Source organism: Myripristis murdjan, chromosome 19, assembly GCF_902150065.1.
Source record: "Myripristis murdjan chromosome 19, fMyrMur1.1, whole genome shotgun sequence".
NCBI lineage: Eukaryota > Metazoa > Chordata > Actinopteri > Holocentriformes > Holocentridae > Myripristis > Myripristis murdjan.
Genome location: NC_043998.1, coordinates 1,783,161 through 1,801,878, shown reverse-complemented (window position 1 = coordinate 1,801,878; position 18,718 = coordinate 1,783,161). Strand labels below are relative to the sequence as shown.

The 18,718-nt window shown below is 48.3% G+C and overlaps 1 protein-coding gene across 5 annotated transcripts in view; it reads left to right on the top strand.

Moving 5' to 3' along the window:
* Positions 1 to 18,718, top strand: part of LOC115377618 (C-terminal-binding protein 2) — a 95,721-nt gene that overhangs the window by 49,773 nt on the left and 27,230 nt on the right. The window contains exon 1 of one of the 5 annotated variants that reach the window (XM_030077488.1): positions 1,455 to 2,490. The exons of 3 other annotated variants lie outside the window; for them this stretch is intronic. In XM_030077488.1, the coding sequence (XP_029933348.1) occupies positions 2,451 to 2,490 (40 nt within the window). In that variant the 5' untranslated portion in view covers positions 1,455 to 2,450. Of the gene's footprint in view, positions 1 to 1,454; positions 2,491 to 14,829; positions 15,053 to 18,718 lie in introns of those variants that run through there. One more of the 5 variants, XM_030077489.1, reaches the window with a different exon arrangement.

Genomic DNA, 18,718 nt, shown 5'->3' with positions numbered 1-18,718 from the left:
TGTTTACTAGTCGTAGTGAAAAATGAAAGTAAAAGTTTTGTAAAGGTGCACACAGCGATCCGATTTTAAATGCAGCATTAGGGCTTTCCATCTGTCCTCATGACAACTTGTGTAACATGAGAGTTACTGACGTTAAACCCCTTCCTAACATGACCAAGTTAATAAATGTCCAAAATGCATAAATGGCCAGCTTGTCTCTAGTATTTACAGGTTTATTTACCTGACGGATAGTTGCTGTCACTCTCTATTTTACACTGTAGTCTCTCCTAATCGGGGGCTTAATGGCCTTGAATCCAATTAGTGTAATTGGATGTATGGTTGTTGCTATTATAAGTAACAGTTTTTTATAGACACCCTGTTGACTGTTTGGAATTCCTGCCACACTGCATTGAGCAGAGGTTGTTTTTATTATTATTATTATTATTATTATTATTATTATTATTATTATTGTTGTTGTTATTGTTATTATTATTATTATTATTATTATTATTATTATTATTATTATTGTGCTCTAATTGTGAACAAAAACTTAATTTCAGTCTGTCAGACACTAAATACATGTAGATGACATTTCCTGTCTACGTGCTCAAACGGAGAGTTTAATTGAAAGTAAATTTTCCTTGCTCTGTGTTGTGGCTCACCTGCTCCCTTACATTTTCCAGAATTTTCCACAGGTGCAGCAGCTATATGGGAGATTGAGACCAAGCAGATTGCTGTTACATCCACGGCAGTTGTGATATTTGTGTAGAAATTCTGATGAATCAATTTGCATGGGTATGGAGTGACAGTTGTGAAAGAATTGAAGTATTTCACTTTTGAAATCATGTTAGCATGCTACTGCAAATCTCTATGACAGGACTGGGCTCCCTGTCTAGCTGAATTTAAAAAAAAATATTATTACAGTGGTGTTTTGCTCAAGGATATCCACATATTCTTTTGAATATATTTAGCATTCATCCTAAGTGGGCACACAGAGCAGGTAATTATTTGGATTTTTTTCTGTGTGTGTGGAATTTTCTTGTTTTATACCAGGTCAAGACAGTCAGGCTGGCAGCTTTTTGTGTTCAATTTACCATGAGAGTGAATTCTGGAGCAAGGCATTATCTCAGCTTATTGTACATAAAGGCTTGGATTCCTCCTCCCAACACGTTGATTTATTTCCCCGCTGATGTTAGCTGATGAGCGAAGGGGAGAATTAAATCTTTTAACCTTGCATTTGGCCCTGCAGCCCTGCGCCCTGCCTGCCTGTCTAATGGGTCTGTGGGCTGCTCATCACTTCTCATACAGTAATGAGTTTTATGAAGTGATCTCTAGCGTTCTTGTGGCTTCTCTTAGAGTGTTGTCTGGGAAATTGCGAGCGAGGTGCCAGCCCTGGAGGAGGAGGAAGAGGTGGGAGCTGAGGGGAGAGCGAGATGTGAAGTTGTGTCACTCCCCCCCCTCGCCCAGCCCCCACCACATTCCTCGTCTCATGCTCTATTTGCTGAAAATCCACGCTGTTCTCCAAGGTCGCACTGGCAGCCATTTTTTGTCCTCAAGTTAAACATTCTTTTAGCACAACAAACTCATTTGCATGTGGCTGACATTTGTTGCTTCAGTAATTTCATCTGATAATGGGCAGCCCTTGCTGACGATCGGAAAGCATACTCCTTAATTGTGTGTTGCTAGGCAACCTGGGTTTCGGTGGTAATCAGAGAAAGATAATCTTCACATTTAAGGAAGGAGAAAGAGTGGAGCCCTGCATGCAGCACTGCACATTTATTTTGTGCACTTGTTACTTTTATTTATTTATTTATTTATTTATTTTTAGGAGCAGCCATTTGTAGTTTGGAGCCAGAGAAAATTGAGTGAAAATAATAAGATGTTGCTGTGGCACTTAATGAAAACATCTCTCTTACTCTATTTCCCCCTCTTTCGCTCTGTCTCTCTCTCTCTGAGCAATGTACATCTCAAGAGATTGCTTCTCATTTTTGTGCAAAGGCTATAGTACCCCTGTAAAGAGCGCTCTTATTACATGCGTGGTGTTTTATGCTCAAACATGCATATTGATGAGAAGTTGACACATTATGCTTTTTGCGACTACTGAATAAATTGGTACTCCTTCCAATACAAGCCAGTCTTCTTTTTATCAGCAGGCATCAAAGCGTGCATTTCCACATTGCTGTCACAGTATCAGCATCGCCATTATTTTAGATTCCTTATTTATTCTCAAAGCAGAGTCTTTAAAACAAAGATTTAACTGGCAGTGGATTTGGTTGCTGCTGAATATACCTATGTTGCCGGCGGAGGTGGGAGGGCCCTGCCTGCGCACTCCTCTCCGCTGGGCCCTGTCTTGGTTGGCTAAGGCCATAAGTAGCATTAATAATGGCATTAAATGGTTCAGTCGAGCTTGGTTGCGACAGTTCCCCCTCTGCCCAATGCAGGGAGAGCGCTGAGCTGCACTCACATTGGCGATGGAGTTGTCTGTCAGTGGCGTACCGCAGAGCAGCACAGGTGGGTAAACCTAACTACACTGTCACGTGAGGCAGGCTCGCTTCCAGTAATGTGATTGGCTGTCGCTCCTGTTTGTCATGCGCGCTCGGTAGATTAACTTCGGTGGAGACGTGTGTGTCGTCGGCGTAGGTGAGCACGTGGCCCGCTCGCGGAGATAATCCTCTGTGTGATCCACAGAACATCTTCGGCTGTACTTTTCTCGGCTGCAGAATTAGGAGGTTGGGTGGGGGCTGGGCTTGGTTCTGGGGGTTGGGGCTTGTAGCTTAGAGGAGGAACAGTGGCTGGTGAATAGATCGGAACTTGGCAACAGCCCCTCAAAGCCTCATGGGATATGTTAGGTGCTGTTGACCTGTTGGCCTGCATGTGTGTACTCTCTCTTGGTGACACTGCCCACTTTGTTTGAGTTGGTTCCTGGGAGGTTAGTCAAAACATGGCAGATCCCTCTTTTTTTCTTTTTCTTTTTTTGACAGGAAGCCATCAGCATCGCGGCTGACAGTTATGTAACCTTCAAGTGCATGGCTCCCGCAGGACCCACAATGGGATTTTAATTTCCCAGCCTGTGTTTGGAAGGACATCCACGAGGATGCATGCCTAATATCCTCTCAGCTGTCCTTGGCTGTAGTGCTTTGTTCAGGTGTCCGCTCCCGACATTGATTTCAATGTGCATTCCTGTCTGTTTTCCACTGGCTAGTATGAAAGAACCATTCCCCCTTGTGTCAGTGTTCGGAGAGACTTGTTTTTGCACATGCCTTAAGTAAATGTGTTTGTGTGTGTGCTAAAGGCAAGGCACTGTCCATCCTTCTATAAAACTGACTTTCTTGTTTGTGCAAAGTGCAGTCTTTTGCATACATGGGTGTATTTTAGTGCTTATTTTGGCATGCATGTATAGCTCCAAAGTATTTTTGTGCCCCCCCACCCCGCCCCGAAGCTGCCCCTCACTCAGCAGCAGGAAGTGTTTGTCTTCATCTGAGGCATGTGACAGAGCCGAGGCCCCTGGAGCTAACATGCTGACAGCAGGATGTGAGGACAAGACCCTATGTTTCCTCAATCTGTCTCTTTCCCCCTCTGAAGAGCACTAGATACATATATATTAGCCCATGTCAAGTCCAATGGGCTGCCACAGCGCTGTCAGGCCCCCGTCCTGACATGTTGTTGACGCGCTGATGGGTAAGGGGCTTTTATTGTGGAGGACTAATGGCTTACGTTACCTGTCTAGGAATAGGCTGGGAATTAGAACGGGGAAATCCCACTGGCCATCTGTGTGTTTGTGTGTGTGTATGAGTGTTTGCATAGATGTGTGTCAGAGTGTATCCATGTGTGTGTGTGTGTGTGTGTGTGTGAGAAAACTCTACTACACAGGCATCACGCTGTTGGTGGGGCTCTGTGTCATCCTCCCTAATCCCGCTGATATGAATGAGTGGAGACAGACAAGAGGTTTCATCTCACACGGCATTGGTCAGGGGATGAAATGGGGAATGTAGCTGCATAATACTCATTTTAACCCTGCTCGATGTACAAAAAAAAAAAAAAAAAGAAGAAGAAAAAAAAAAGCCGTGCACCACCACTTCATCATTCTGCACCAAGTGCCAACACACACACTCCACCGCTCAAAGAAATTATTCCCTGCAAAGATGCAAGTGTAGAGGTAGGCAGAGGTACCCGCACGCTGCACATGTAATCATCTATACTATCTATAGAGCTCTATACGGTGGGTGGTCACTGTATAGATTCTCCAAGCCCTTGTCTACTCTGCACGCAGCCCTTCTGTCATGTGTCTCCAGTTTCTCGAGAACCTGGTAAATGTTACATGAACTATCTGCTACTCCATCTCTGCTCAGGCTCTGTATTGTTTGGGTCCCCGGGGAAATATGGCAAGGAAAAATCTATTTTTCCACTGCAGTAGTTTTTCCTCTTAAAAAAAAAAAAAAAAAAAAAAAAAAACAAGTGAAAGAAAAAAGTGTTGTCGACCCCCACCATCACCACACCACACACCACACCCGCACCCCCTCCTCCTCTGTTTTCTCATGGTTGATCTTTCCAAACCATCAGTTGCGTTCACAGAGGGATTAATGGTTTCTGTGAAGCGAGCCAACCCGTGGAGGGAACAGGGCCTTTGAGCGAATGAGGAACAGCTGGTCTCCCCTTGCTTGTGACAGCCTGTGTATGTGCATGTGTGTGTGTGTGTGTGTGTGTGTGGACTGGCAGCTGACCCCTTCACAAAGTCAGCAGTGTCCCTCCTGGTCCAAAAGTGGCCCTAAGGTCCCCTCCACTGGTCCCTTAGTCACAGAGGACTGAGAAATATTCGCCCAGCCACTGGAGCCGTGAAGTAACAAATAAATATGTGTCCCAAAGTGTATTCGCAACAAAGGCCATTTTTCTTTCCACTGCCAGGGCACAGTGTCTGCAGCTCCTTAAAAAGCCTTTAAATGTTTTAAGTTGACTTATCGCAGTTTTATGTGGCTAAGCGTTATCCTCGAGTCTCCAATACAGTTGCAGAGGTCTTAAAAATGTTGATTTTGCTCCGCGCACTACTTTTCAAGTGAAAAATCTTCTTTGATACTGCTGCTGCCGCTGTTTTTTTTTTTTTTTTTTTTTTTTTTTTTGCTCTTCAAGCTTATTTGGGGAATGAGATTAGTCTTAAATGTGATTTGAATTTGCAGTAAAAAGCTCTGAAAAGAAAAAAAGAAAGCCTTAAATTTAACTTGGAGACAGAGAGCTGCTCCTTGAGTGGTTTTTCCAGAAAAAAAAAAAAAAAAAAAAGAAGTTTACCAGTATCAGGTTTTAATGCATAAGGATGACAGGAGTTGAAGTGACTGGAATTAGCTGCCATCCCACTGGCCCCTGCATGTTCCCTCACAGGCCTAAAGGTCACTGCAGACCACTAATAGGGAGAAGAGGAGTAAATGTGTGTGTGCTTCTGTGCCCGAGTGTGTGTGTGTGTGCTCCTTTTGTGACATGTTTTGATTGGTGAGAAGGATCTTGCGGCTATTTTGGGAGAGTGCGTTGTCATGTTTATTCTAGTAGGCCTCCATCCCGTGGCTGTTTTGTTTACAGGGCCGCCGCGATGCATGCTCACCGCTCGCACTGAAATAACGGCAAGCGCTTTGATATAATCTCCCCAATTATCTGTCGTCAATTCTGCCGTACGATTATTCTTCTATCCGTGGCAGCCGGGGAGGGGACGGGCTCTTTGCATGTGGAAGGGAAACAGCTGCATCCACTAAAACAGACAACTACCTCTGCACACCTCCCTGCTCCTCTTTTTTTTTGTTGCCTCCCTCTCTCTCTCTCTTTCCCTCTCTCTCACTCAGTGGTGGGCAGGTCAGTCTGAATTATTCATCACTGTGAAATGAAAAAGCTCATGGATATTGAATATCTCCTCTGAAGTGGTGGCCAACCTTGTTTTTTTCCCCCTCTTCTTCTTTTGCCACTGAAAAGAGCAGAGAGCGGCAGATCTCATTGCCAGGGTGTTTCAAAGGTTAACCGATTGCTCTCCCTCGCAGATGAATTCACTTTCCTCAGCACTGGTGAGGACGCGAGTGGAGAGCACAAAAAAAAAGGCTTTGCTGTTTTATAATCCCAGCGAACAATAATCTGTGTTTCTGTTGATATGTTTTTTTTTCCCCCTCCGTCGCGCTGACCACTGTGGGCTGCCCTGTTCTGAAGCCACAGCTGATTCGGTAACCTTGTTTGGAGCCTGCTGCGAGACCTGTTCTTTCTCGGAAAGAGTGTGTTTGTGGTCGGTTGTGGTCGTCCCTATCGACCGGTTGTCGTTCCCTTCCCATGTGGCCCAGTGTGTTCCTCCATTGTCCCTCTGCCTCTTCTTTTGTCCCGCGGTTTGATCTGAGGCCCATGCTGCAAATCAATGTTGCTGCTCGCCATTCACTCAGCTCAGCGGCCAACAAACCCAGCAGGGGCCCTCAGAACATCTCCCATGTGAGGACATTTAAAATGAACAGTGACAGTAGGGGGGAAAGCAAAAAAAAACAAAAAAAAAAAACAACAAAAATCCTCGAGGCTACTTAGCTCTGTTGTACTTTTTACTATCTTTAGGACATTTTAGTCATATTAGAATATTTCTGTGTCCGCCATTTTCTGGCATTAGCCTCTGTATTTGTCTAATGAGTGAGCTGAACGCTGTGTCCCTGAAGGACAGAGACTTAAAAGAGCCTCCTCCGTGCCAGAGAGCGGATGCTAAGATAATGAATAAATGCAGCTACTCAAGGGGGCGAGCTCTCACCCCCCCCCACCCCCACCCCCCTCTCTTTTTTTGAGTGTTGCACATGCTAATAACACATGGAGTGTTTTATTCGTTCAATAATATCCGAGAGAACAACGTGGCGTTGACCCTTTGTCGCACCGTGGCTCTCATTGCCCATTACGCTGCTACCCTGTACCATTTCAGTCATTACAGTCCATTTTCCCCCATTCCAAATTTCTGCTGCAGCATAGACAATTACCCAGGAATCCTTTTAAGAGTAATCCCAAGCCGTACAAAGACTAAATGCGCCTGAGAGACCTGGCAATGTGTTTTACCAGGAAACTCTCTCCAGAACTATTCTTAACTGACTGAGTGATTGACAATCGGGAGAGGGGAGAGCAATTACTTCCTCCAAAAGAACACAAAATCCCAAAATATTTGTATTCCGGGAAATCATTTTCGGGGGCTTTGCCGTCCAACTTTTGTTGATTTGAGAACGTCCCGGTTGTCGCAAAATAATCATGAAATGGCGCACAGGAAGTGGGCAGCCGCCGAGGCAAGCGGAGGCGTCAGGTGTTCCAGGTGGGGATCGTGTGACAAGGCTGCCACCTCCAATTACAACGGGGCCGGACGGAGTAGGGGGGTGAGGGGCAGGGGATGGGGGGGCGGAGCCTGAGCCTGCACAGGAAGTGTGAAATATCATCTGCCACGGTGGAAGGAGGGTGGGCGGATGGCAGTTCAGAGAGGCTGTAGGGGAGGGGATTTATGATGATGAAAATGGCTGTAAGTCTTTAGCAGGAGTGCGCGGGCCGCCTCTAAAAGGCTGTAAGTGGACACCTCGTAGTGTCTGACGGCTGACTCCTGCCTGACAGGACCCCGAGACCCCAGTGTATTTATTGTAATGGAGCACAGCTGGGCTGCAGCTCCGATGGGTTAATAGCCATGTGACAGCTTTTGAGAAGCAGGAGGGGTGGCTTTTTTGTGCGAGTGTGTGTGTGTGTGTGTGTGCATGTGTTTTATTTACTCATGCACTCTGCTGAGTGGCACGCAGGGGCCACACTTGGGAGGGTGGGACCGCGCTGCGTCTCCGCTCTCTCTGCCAGGCCAGATGGCTGCTGTCACCGAGTGGATAGAGCAGAGGAGGAGCGATGGAAGGAAGGGGGAAGGAGGGGATCTCTGGGTCTCCCTTAACAGCGCCAGAGTGGCCCGTCCCCAGAGCCCTCACATCTGGAGCCCACCTGCAGCTGGGCTGGCTCGCCCTCCCCCCTCCTCTCCAACCCCACCCCATCCCCATCCTCGCCCGCCCCTCCATGCCTCTCTCTCACACACACTCACTTTCCCTCTTGCGCCCTCTTTATTTTTCCAGAGAGCAGAGAGTGTGGCACGGCGGGGTTCGCAGTGCTGTTGGAGACTGTTTGGCCAGGCTGTGATTTGCGGCGGTAATACCCACATTTCAGCAAGTTGGGTGCAGCTCTGCGGCATGCAGAGAGGCACAGGACCCATGGAGGGTGGGATGGAGAGGGGGGAAGAGGAGGAGGCGGTAGAGTCAGCGGTGCAAAAGCGTAGCGAAACATCGCTTTATTTTATGGCCGTGCCGGCCTCACTGAGTTGTGGGTTTATTCTTTTTAGATTATGTTTCCTCTCTTTTTTTTATTCCTCCCCCAAGTCAAAAAGCGAGAGCGAGAATGTTTGCTTCTCTCTCCTTCCCTGTTGCTGCAACTGATCCAGAGGCCACAGGGGGGCTGTTCCTGCCTGGAAAATAAAGCCTGCCTGCCCCCCCACCTCACTCCCCCTAAATAAAACACACTCATTTGCATTCCCTCGCTGTAATCTAGCCCTTCTCTCTCCCTCTCGGTGTCTCTCTCCCGGTCCCTCATCCCAACATCTTTTCAGGCCTGGTCCTTGCTGTTCTGTGGGGAACGGAACGTGGGAGGGGAACAGAGGAGGGGAGGCAGAGAAAACAAAAGCAGAGAGGCAATGTTGACTCAGGGTTGTTATCTGGACCGCTGCTGATGGGATGGGGGCTGTGTGTGTGTGTGTGAGAGTGTATATGTGTGTTTTTGTCTGTGTGTGTATATGTGTGTGTGTGCGTGCCTGGAGGGGTTATTTACGCTGGCTGCTGCTGCCACGGCAGGTGCCTCTCAGTGGATCAACCTGGGCCTCCCACATAAATATTCACCACAGGGAAATTAGACTTGCGTCACTCGGCCTAACAAAACTACCGCCGCCCCCCCCCCTTCCCTCCCTTGTTGTGCCAAGAATGTCCTGTCCACTGAGCACTGGCTATCTTACTCCCAAATCCCACTAGGATTGTCACTGAGCATAAAGGACACAAGAGAGATGAGAGACTTGTGCCTTGTTTTTGTTTTGTTTTATTTTTTTGAGGTGGTGGGGGGGGTGAAAGAGTAAAATGATAAACGCCTCAGTCAAGCCCAGAGCCTGTTATCAGACAGAGGTGTGTGTATCTGCATGGTAGCTGTACCTGTATTCATAAGGAGCGAGGTGTCAGGGGGGGAAACAAGCGCCTCTCCTGACATTTTGGTGCGATGCGTTGGCAGCTTCCTCAGATGTTTCAGCGCTGGAGCGAAGTTGTTGTTTGGCGAAACAACATGACCTTTGGCTAAGATTACTTTGCATTATTCATCCCCTGCGTATGACGTCTGGGTACGGAGATGATTGTCTATGAAGAATAGCTACTGTGTTCCTCTAGTAAGAGCTTGTACATCTGATTGTGTAGTAGCAATAATAATATAATTATAATTTTTTTTTTTTTTTTTATCCTGCCTTTTGGCTTTATTTAGTTTAAAACCGCATGAAGGCAAATGCCATATTAAGAAAATAAGTTAAAATTACTTAATAGGTAAATAAATACAATAATAAAATAAGTAATGGCAATGAATGATAAAAACAAAAAAATAGTGGAAAAAAACAAAACCAAATAATAATAATACTGTAATATTACATCACAAGAAAGCAAAAACAAGTCTGTAATCAGAATCAGAATCAGAATCAGAATACTTTATTGATCCCCAGGGGGAAATTACTTTTTGTTACAATAACAACTCCTACTCAAGTGTAAAGTAAAAAGAGCAATTAGTCAAGAAAAATAAAGAAAGGAATATAAATATAAATATAAATATATATATAGAATAATAAAAAGAAAAGAAAAAATATATGTACAAGTGCAAACATGGACAGGAGTTATTGCACTATAGGTTATTGCACATAAGTATGGTATTGAATATGGATTATTGCACAGGTTATTGCACATAAGTATGGTATTGAATATGGATTATTGCACAGAGGGAATCTGCACAAGAGTTAGTTTAGGGGGCCAGCCCACTGGCTCAGAGTGTCTGACACTCAGAGTGAGGATGGGACACCTGGATGGGACATTTTATTTGCCAGATTGTTGATGCTGCGTGCTCTCGCTGGGTAGCTGGCATGGCTGCAGTGCAGGGTGCTGCTTCCCTCGAGGCGACCTCTGACACCGACAGGGGTCACCTGTCCGCCGTTCAAAACGGACGCACGCACCTTTGGAGCTCCGTGACAAGCGAGGCCTCTGCTCGTCATGTGCTCACATAAGGCCTGCTTTCTAAGCGCTTACCACTCGCTTTTCTTAAAATCCCTTTAAGTGCTTTAGAGGGATTTAAGAGGGCCCTTACACCCGGCGTCCTCCCAGCAGCCCCGGCTCCAGCGCTTACAGGAAAAGGGCGCTTACAGTATAATTAGTCTGGTTAAAGAAAAGGAGCACTGCACGACGGTAAATCCACACGGACAGTCAGGAGGCTGTGGCCCTTTGTCGGCCCCTCCACAGTGTGACTGCTGCTGGTGTCTCACTGTGCCAAAGGTCAGGGCTTGATGGAGCAGCCCGGCTCATGCAGCAGGAGGGAGGGATGGTAGAGTGGGTGAACTTTGAATTTGAAGAGAAAAAAATCATCCGAATTTTTTTTTTTTTTTTTGAAAAAAAGAGAAGAAAATAGTCTGACTTTATTTACTTGGACACACATCTGTGATTTTACTGTAGTTAGTGCATTGTATTTGTGTGGTACTAAGAGGTGGTGCACGCATGAATGCCTGAGCTCAAGGGTGTGTTTGCACATTAGCTCCAAGGCGGCTGAGGGGCGAACAGATGTAGCGGTGAATCCTGGTGTATAGGCCCGAGTCTGGCTGCTCCCCCATCTGGAAGAGAAAAAAGAAGGGGGGGGCGAGGACCTGCTGTGCCAATCTGTTCTCATTAGTGTTTACTTACCCCCTTCAAAGTGCACCAACATGTGAGGACACGCACATCAACCGCTCGCTATGAGTCATAATTGTACAGCAGTCTGTTTGCACTAGGCCTGTGGCTGCAAGAGTCGCTCCCGCCCCCCCCGTCCCCCCCCCCCCACCGAGACGCACATCACTCTCTAGTCTCCACTCTTTACACATCACACCCTTCACTTCCTGCCAGTCTGTGATTGGCAGCCGTGGCACGGTGGCACCAGCTGGAGAGATCAGAGGCGGATCGTGGGGATGGGGTGGGCGGGACGGGACGGGCCTCTTCAAAGAACAGCACCTGTGAGGCGAGCAGCTGCGTTCAGATGTGATGGGTGTTCGCCGCGGTCGGGTGAATACCTCAGCCGTGTCTCGATTCGGGGTCCACCGCCTTCGAAGGTCGCATTTCTGGACTGGAATAGGTTAGAGACGCTGGACAACGCTGTCCCGATCCGGAGAGTCCGCTGAACGCCCGCCAAACATGCAACCAAGCAGAATTTGGAGGACGCAACAGGTGTGTCCTTGGATGTCCCAGAATGCAGTTTGCACCGTTGTCACTGACATCCGTCCACAAGTGACATCCATTTCTTGAACGTCAACAGATTTTGTTGTGGACTGTCATTTAGTTCGTATAGAGTAACAGCTGTCTCAGCTCGTGAAACAGCGGCAATGATGTCACTGCTTAAGCTTAAGAGCTCAATACTGTTCAGCCCTTTGACCTTTGACCTCACTGAGTGTTCACTAAGGAGGTTTTCACACCCACACGACATTTGCTGTGGTTCAAATCACTGCAAAAAAATTCAAACAATCCAAAGTGTGTTAATAAAAACCATGTGGAAGCTGTCAGCTGATTGGTCAGTGATTTTTTTACTCTCTCTCACTGTCCAACTGTCCATAGAGCCCCAGCAGCAGCTTTGACCTTTCCTCATTATTGTGGTGCTCATTTGGGCTCAGTAACAGGAACACTGCAAAAAGTCAAATCTTACCAAGATTATTTGTCTTATTTCAAATAAAAATGTCTTATTTCTAGTCAAAATATCTCATTACACTTAAAATAAGACATGATCACCTCAGAAGTAACTTGTTTTTAGACAATTTTCACTTGTTCCAAAAGACAAGTTATTTCTGAGCTGATCATGTCTTATTTTACGTGTAATGAGATATTTTGACTAGAAATAAGACATTTTGACTTGAAATAAGACAAATAATCTTGGTAAGATTTGGACTTTTTGCAGTGAAGCCAGTGTATTTCCTTGCTGCTCAGCCCTCGATTCATTTTGCCCCTATGTTGCTAGCTGCTCCTTATTAATGCTATTAAGGTGCCTCTTGCTGTTATTAATTATGAGCCCATGATGTGCACCCAGAGCACACAGTGACTCCCGTGCTCGTGATCTGGGTTCGGCTCACGTTCACACTTGAAACAAAGCGCTGCGGAGTCCGTTTAAAACCGTGCCGACACCACCTCCTCAGCAGGGTCCCGGTCCAGTCCAGCGGTTTTGGTCGGCACCTGAGTGAAATGGCTGTTTCACACCTGGACAAACACACTGCACCAAGGGGAGGCGGGGGCTCACCAGCTCAGCTCCACTCAACAAGGCAGGTGTGAAAATGCCCAGAATCTCCATCTGCGGTCACGTTGGTGCTCTTTGATACACCTTCCCCTCTTCTCTAATATGTTCCCAGCCTTGCAGAGCGGGCCTGTCTTCTGGATGCTGTGATGTGCCACGTTCCATATTAACATATTGCTGTCAGTCAGCGCCCCCCCCCCCCACCCCCCCCTCCTGTGGATCCCCCTAATGTTATTGAAGAGACACAGATCAGAGGGGCAGCCATATCCCCACACTCCATCAAGAGTGTGTGTGTATGTGTGTGTGTGTGTGTGTGTGTGTGTGTGTGTGTGTGTGTGTGTGTGTGTGGCGAGCCGGCTGGTCGACTGGCAGGATGTGGGGGCTGCTGCCTTTGATGGTCACACTCTCTTAGATGTGTCATTGCCACAGACGGCGGCTGGGCTGTCTGCGAGGCTGACACGCCGTGTCTTCACCCGCTGGGCTGCCTAACCGCTGGGAAACAACAGCACACCCTGCTAGTCACCGCAACACACACACACACACACACACACACACACACACACACACACACACTTCTATAGACACCCACCTTTATGCACAGAGTGAAAAGCAGCTTCACACCAGGATGGACGCTCGGACTGAAACACACACACACACAGAACAAACACTTCCCCTCACACACACCCCCACCCCCCCCCACCCCCCCACCCTCTGTGCCATATTAACTGCTTGGGCCGTTCCACCTTTCCACTTTGCTGTCAGTGATAATCGGTTTGGGCGTGTGACGCCGCCGGGCTCTTTGTCTATTGGTTGCGCCTGTCATGCAGGCGGCGAGGTGTGTGTGTGTGTGTGTGTGTGTGTGTGTGTCGCAGTCCTCTGAGGCGAGCCACTCGGCCACACTGCGGAGTGGCAGGGAGGCTTCGGTTACATTGTTATTCTAAACAGGGTGTTTTTCAGCCACCCGTCCTCGCGCTTATTCAACAGAGCTGTCTGTCAGTTCTCCCCTCCTCTCCCGCCTCCCCCCCCCGGGGCCAAACTGTGAACTTAACACACTGGGCTCTGATGACTTCCCCAATGGTGTGAAAAACAGCCAACTCCACAGCTGTAATGTTGTTGCTGGAGTGGCTTGAATGTTGCATTGTTCTTCTGGTTCAAAGTGTTTGTTTGTGTATGACTGTGTGTGTGTGTGCGTGTGTGTGTGTCTGTGTGTGCGTGTGTGTCTGTGTTTGCTTGCATGCTTGTGTATCGTTTCAGTGTGCTGTATATCCCAGTGTGTCGGAGAGGGTGGGAGGGAGCGCGAGTGAGTGTGCATGTCACTATTCCAATCTCTTCCCGGTAACCCGCAAAACAGCAGGGTGGGGTGAGGTGGGGGGGGGGCGGGGTGAGGGGGGGGGAGCGGGGGTCTACATGAAAGTGGAAAAGCAGAGGAGGAAACCGAATAATTGGGAAGGAGAGGGAGGTGAGACTGTGAGCGAGCGAGGGAGAGCGAGAGAGAGAGAGGGGAGAGGGGGAGAAAGAGGAAAAAAAAAAAAAAAAAAAGGGGGCAGGCGTTCTTAAAACACTGTGGAGGCCAGATCAGAAATAAAACATAAAAAAGGGGAGAAGGAGGAGGGAAAAAGGGAGGAGGGAAAGAGTGTGTGTGTGTATGTGAGTGTGTGCATGTGTGTGTGTGTGTGTGTGTGTGTGTGTGCGGAGCCTGTGAAGCGAACGCGGGGAGTAAATTGTGCGAGCCCACAGCTCAGCTCCACACATTAGGGCTGGCACTTTTTTATTTAGACAGGATTTTTTCTGCTCTCTTGCTTTTAGCGGGATCTCCTCTGCGCTCCTCCTGCTTTATTATCAGCTGAGACAAAGGCAGAGGGAGAAAAGCTGAGAAGAAATAGACAGAGAGAGAGAGGGAGAGGGAGAGAGAGAGAGAGAGGGACGCGCTGAATGGCCGATGTTGCGCAGCTGACAGTGGAGGAAGCAGCAGAGAGAGTTTCCAGCCGCCGTGCTCCCTGACCACAGCCTTTTCTTCCTGGGAGATAAAAAAGGACAAAAGCCTCTCCACACAGCCCCCCCTTTCTTCCTCCAACCATCCGATCGCCAGCTTGTGTGTGTGTGCGTGCGTGTGTGTGTGTGTGTGTGCGCGTCCGGACGCCGCGGGTGTATGGTGCCTTTGCTCCCAGCCCTCAAAGAGACGGAGTGAGGATGGTGCAGCCGGGGGCTCAGTGAGCGCTCGCTCCGCAGACCCCTTCCCCTCGCCAGCGGAGGGCTAGACCGAGAGGAGCAACTCCAGAGGAGGGGAGAGAGGGGAGGGGAGGGGGGGACTAGAGGAGAGGAGGAAGAGGAAGAGGAAGAGGAAGAGAAGCGAGAGGGGATACCCTCCTTGGACGATCGTGGAGGGTCTTCCTCTTTCCTCCCCTTGTATTTTTGCCTTTTTTTCTCCCCTCTCTCTCTCTCCGTCTCTCTCCCTCTCTCTGTCTGTGTCTCTCAACCGTCTTCAGTTCTGGCTGCGATGCATAGTTTTTAAGCCGAAGAATGTGGAGACAACATTTTCCAGGCAAGGAGCATGTTTCCTGTTTTCTTTTCTGGATGTCTAATAAAGTCTGGCATGTGGGAGGTGGACGGGCGGGAGGGGGGAGGTAGGTGTGTGTGTGTGTGCGGGGGAGGAGGGGGGGGGGGGGGGGGTGTGGTGCGGAGGGTAAGAGGAGGGAAGTGTGTGTGTGTTTTTTTTTTTTTTTCGTGTTGTGCTGTACTTGTTGTTGAGGTAGGCACGGCTCGCCCGAGTGAAGCGAGGAGCCCAACAATGTTCTAATTTTGACATCCGCCTCTCCGGAGCGGCGGGCTCCGTGTGTTCGCTCCCCTGTGCCGCGCTCGGCGGGGCGGGCGCGCTGTAGCTCGGGGCAACGCACAGGAATACAAGAGTGGGAGCGAGAGAGGGAGCGAGAGAGGGAGGGAGGGAGGGAAAGAGCGGGGCAGAGAGGGAGGGAGGTCCAGCATGGTCGTGCCACGGCCGCCGCCGCCGCTGCCGCCCGCTTTTGTCCTCTGGAGTGTGGGCCCGGCCCGCCGCGCACAAAGGGTGCCATTTAAGCGGGCGGGCTCCCATTTTGCTGGCAGGGGATGGATTGGTGTGGCGGGCAGCTGGGTGGTGACAGGGGTGGGGCGCTGGCAACACGGGACAAGTGGCCTTTGTGTGCTACTTTTTTTGGGGAGGTGAAGGAGGGAGGGGAGGCAGAGCCGGGAGAAGGCTGCCAACAAAGGGTGCTTATACCCAACCCGCCCCCCCCTGCCCCCCCCTCACCCGCCCACCCCCTCTTCTCAACCACTAGAACTCACGCAGTGACCTCGCGCTGTCACAAGCAGCTGAAGTGTTTGTGGCAGGGTGTGTGTGTGTGTGTGTGTGTGTGTGTGAGCCTGTGTAAACCTGAAGCACAGGCCTCTGGCAGGGCGCCATCACGAATGGGAGGAAACTCCAGCAAGAAAAACAAAGTGTTGTTTGACCCATCTGCACATCTGTGCATTATGCCAAGCTTCTCCATTACTCCACAGTCATGCTCCTGGCAGCCGGCCAAGGGTGTGTGTGAGTGAGTGTGTGTGTGTGTGTGTGTGTGTGTGTGTGTTTGCGTTCCTGTTCGTTTGTTGGCATGGCTGTGGAAGTGTGTTCCTGAGTGTGTGCGTGTGTGTGTGTGTGTGTACTTGTGCAACTTTGTCTGTGCAATGTTGCTGACACTTGTGCCCAGACAAATGTACACAACACACACACACACACACACACACAGATCTCTATCATAAGCCTACTCAGCTCTCCTCGCCATGTGCCTGCACTCGCATGCAGCGTCCCTCCGTCTGATTGGCTGACGGTGGTGAAGGGGGGGGTGTGGGCGGGGGGAGGTGGGGGGGTTGCGACAGTGCTACTCAGGTTGGCAGAGTAAATAGGCAGAAGTGTAGCTGGTCATCAGCAGCCACCACCCAGTCCTGTTGTCAAGGAAGGAGCCACCTGCACACAGCAGCTTGGGGTTGCTAGGTAACCGGTGGCAGCGGCTGACAGTACAGGAGAGGGCTGGTCTGCTCTGACTTCTCCTCTCTGCTCTGCTCTCCTCTTCTCTTCTCTGCTCTTCTCTTCTCTTCTCTTCTTTTTTCTTCTCTTCTCTGCTCTTCTCTTTTCTTCTCTTCTTTTTTCTTCTCTTCTCTTCTCTTCTCTTTTCTTCTCCTCTCTGCTCTGCTCTGCTCTCCTCTTCTCTTCTCTTCTCTTCTCTTCTTTTTTCGTCTCTTCTCTTCTCTTCTTTTTTCTTCTCTTCTCTGCTCTTCTCTTCTCTTCTTTTTTCTTCTCTTCTCTGCTCTTCTCTTTTCTTCTCTTCTTTTTTCTTCTCTTCTCTGCTCTTCTCTTTTCTTCTCTTCTCTTTTCTTCTCTGCTCTTCTCTTTTCTTCTTTTCTTCTCTGCTCTTCTCTTCTCTTCTCTTTCCTTCTCTTCTCTTTTCTTCTCTTCTCTGCTCTTCTCTTTTCTTCTCTTCTCTTCTCTGCTCTTCTCTTTTCTTCTCTTCTCTTTTCTTCTCTTCACTTCTCTTCTCCTTTCTTCTCTTCTCTTCTCTTCTCTTCTCTTCTCTTCTCTTCTCTTCTCTTCTCCCTGTTCCATACAGTGTAGACATAAGTATATACATGCATACACACATAAACAGTTAGTGCCAACATCTGTTGCTGTTGTCACCAGAACCATCAGAAGGGGCAACAAGGTCCCAACTTGTTTGAAAAGCCAGTAGCTGATGGAATAAAAGAGCTCCTATATGTGTTCGTGTCCCCTGTAGGAAGGTAAAATGTCACTGTGTGAAGAGTCCAGTGTGGCTCTGACTCGGTGCAGATGACAAAGATCATTTTAATTTGCACCAGGAACTCAGCGGCACACATTCACAGTTTTTGCCAGGATGTTTTCGTTGTTCACACTGCGATTACACCAGACCAGCAGATCATAGCCAATGTTAAACCAGACTCAGTACATGAAGTATAGCACACTTTCAGCAGAGGCTTGTGAACATTAAAACTTCTGAGCTTCCTTCAAGAAAAAAGCAGGGTTTGGTTTGCCAGCATATAACACCAGCAGCAGAGGCCAGCGGTAGGAAGAGACTCCCTGTTCCTTCTGCCACATCATGGAAACTCTGGCCTCATCTCCCCATGCGTTGCTCCGCTGCGTCCTGTTGCCAGACTCTGACTAAGTGGTGCTGGCTCAGGAACCACAGCCTCCAGCCCAGGCCCAGATTTGGTTCCACAAGTATTTGTCTAGAGGAATGATTAGAATTAGATTACTGATGACTGAGATACAGATTGAGCAAATATGTGATCTCACAAAAGCTAGTAATCTACATCAAGTGGTTTTAAGCCTTTTAACTGGAGACCTACATTTTCAAATAATTTTCATCGCGACCCAGTTCTCATTTCTGATGACTGTTGCGCATCCTAATTGAGTAAAATCTGCTGTTTTTAAACCAACGGCCAAAAGGGCAATGTTTTATACAGCTGCATGAACATGAAATACTTTTGGTAACAAAATACAGGATATCCAGCAACTGTGGATACCAAATTTATGACATAACTCCAGGCGGCCTATACCAATTCTCACAAGTATCAGATTTTGAATATGCGCTTTCAGCAAGTGCATGTTCAGGAATCCCTCCACAAGTGTGCAGCTATCACATATATGTATGATTTATGTGTAGGTTGCTGGTTATGCATGTGTAATTCTGCAGAACAAACAGTTTACCCTTAGGAAGTGGAGGCATTTGGTCACATCATTAGGAGTTTAATGATCAGCAGCACGAGAGAGATCAGTGGGATGGAGAGGTGAGAGAGCTGGAGATCTGAAGGAAATGACAGCGCACATGTCATTATGCAGAGCAAGACCCAGTCCTGCAATGTGTGTGTGTGTGTGTGTGCGCTCACATGCACATACATGCATTAATTCCTGTGGCCACGACAGCTGCCTCTGCCAATGAAAATGTACTGTTCCTAAATCCTCTCTCTCTCTCTCTCTCTCTCTCTCTCTTACACACACACACACACACTCTTTCTGGAAAATGTGTAGCGACAATCAGAGGAAGCTAGAAAACAGGATAGGAAATGAGGGGGATTAATTAATGGAGGAGTGAAATGAAGAGCACTCTGTCTCCCGCAGCTCCAACATGACCCCCGCACCCCGCGCCACCCCGCTCCCAACGGTGCACATTATGAAACAGGG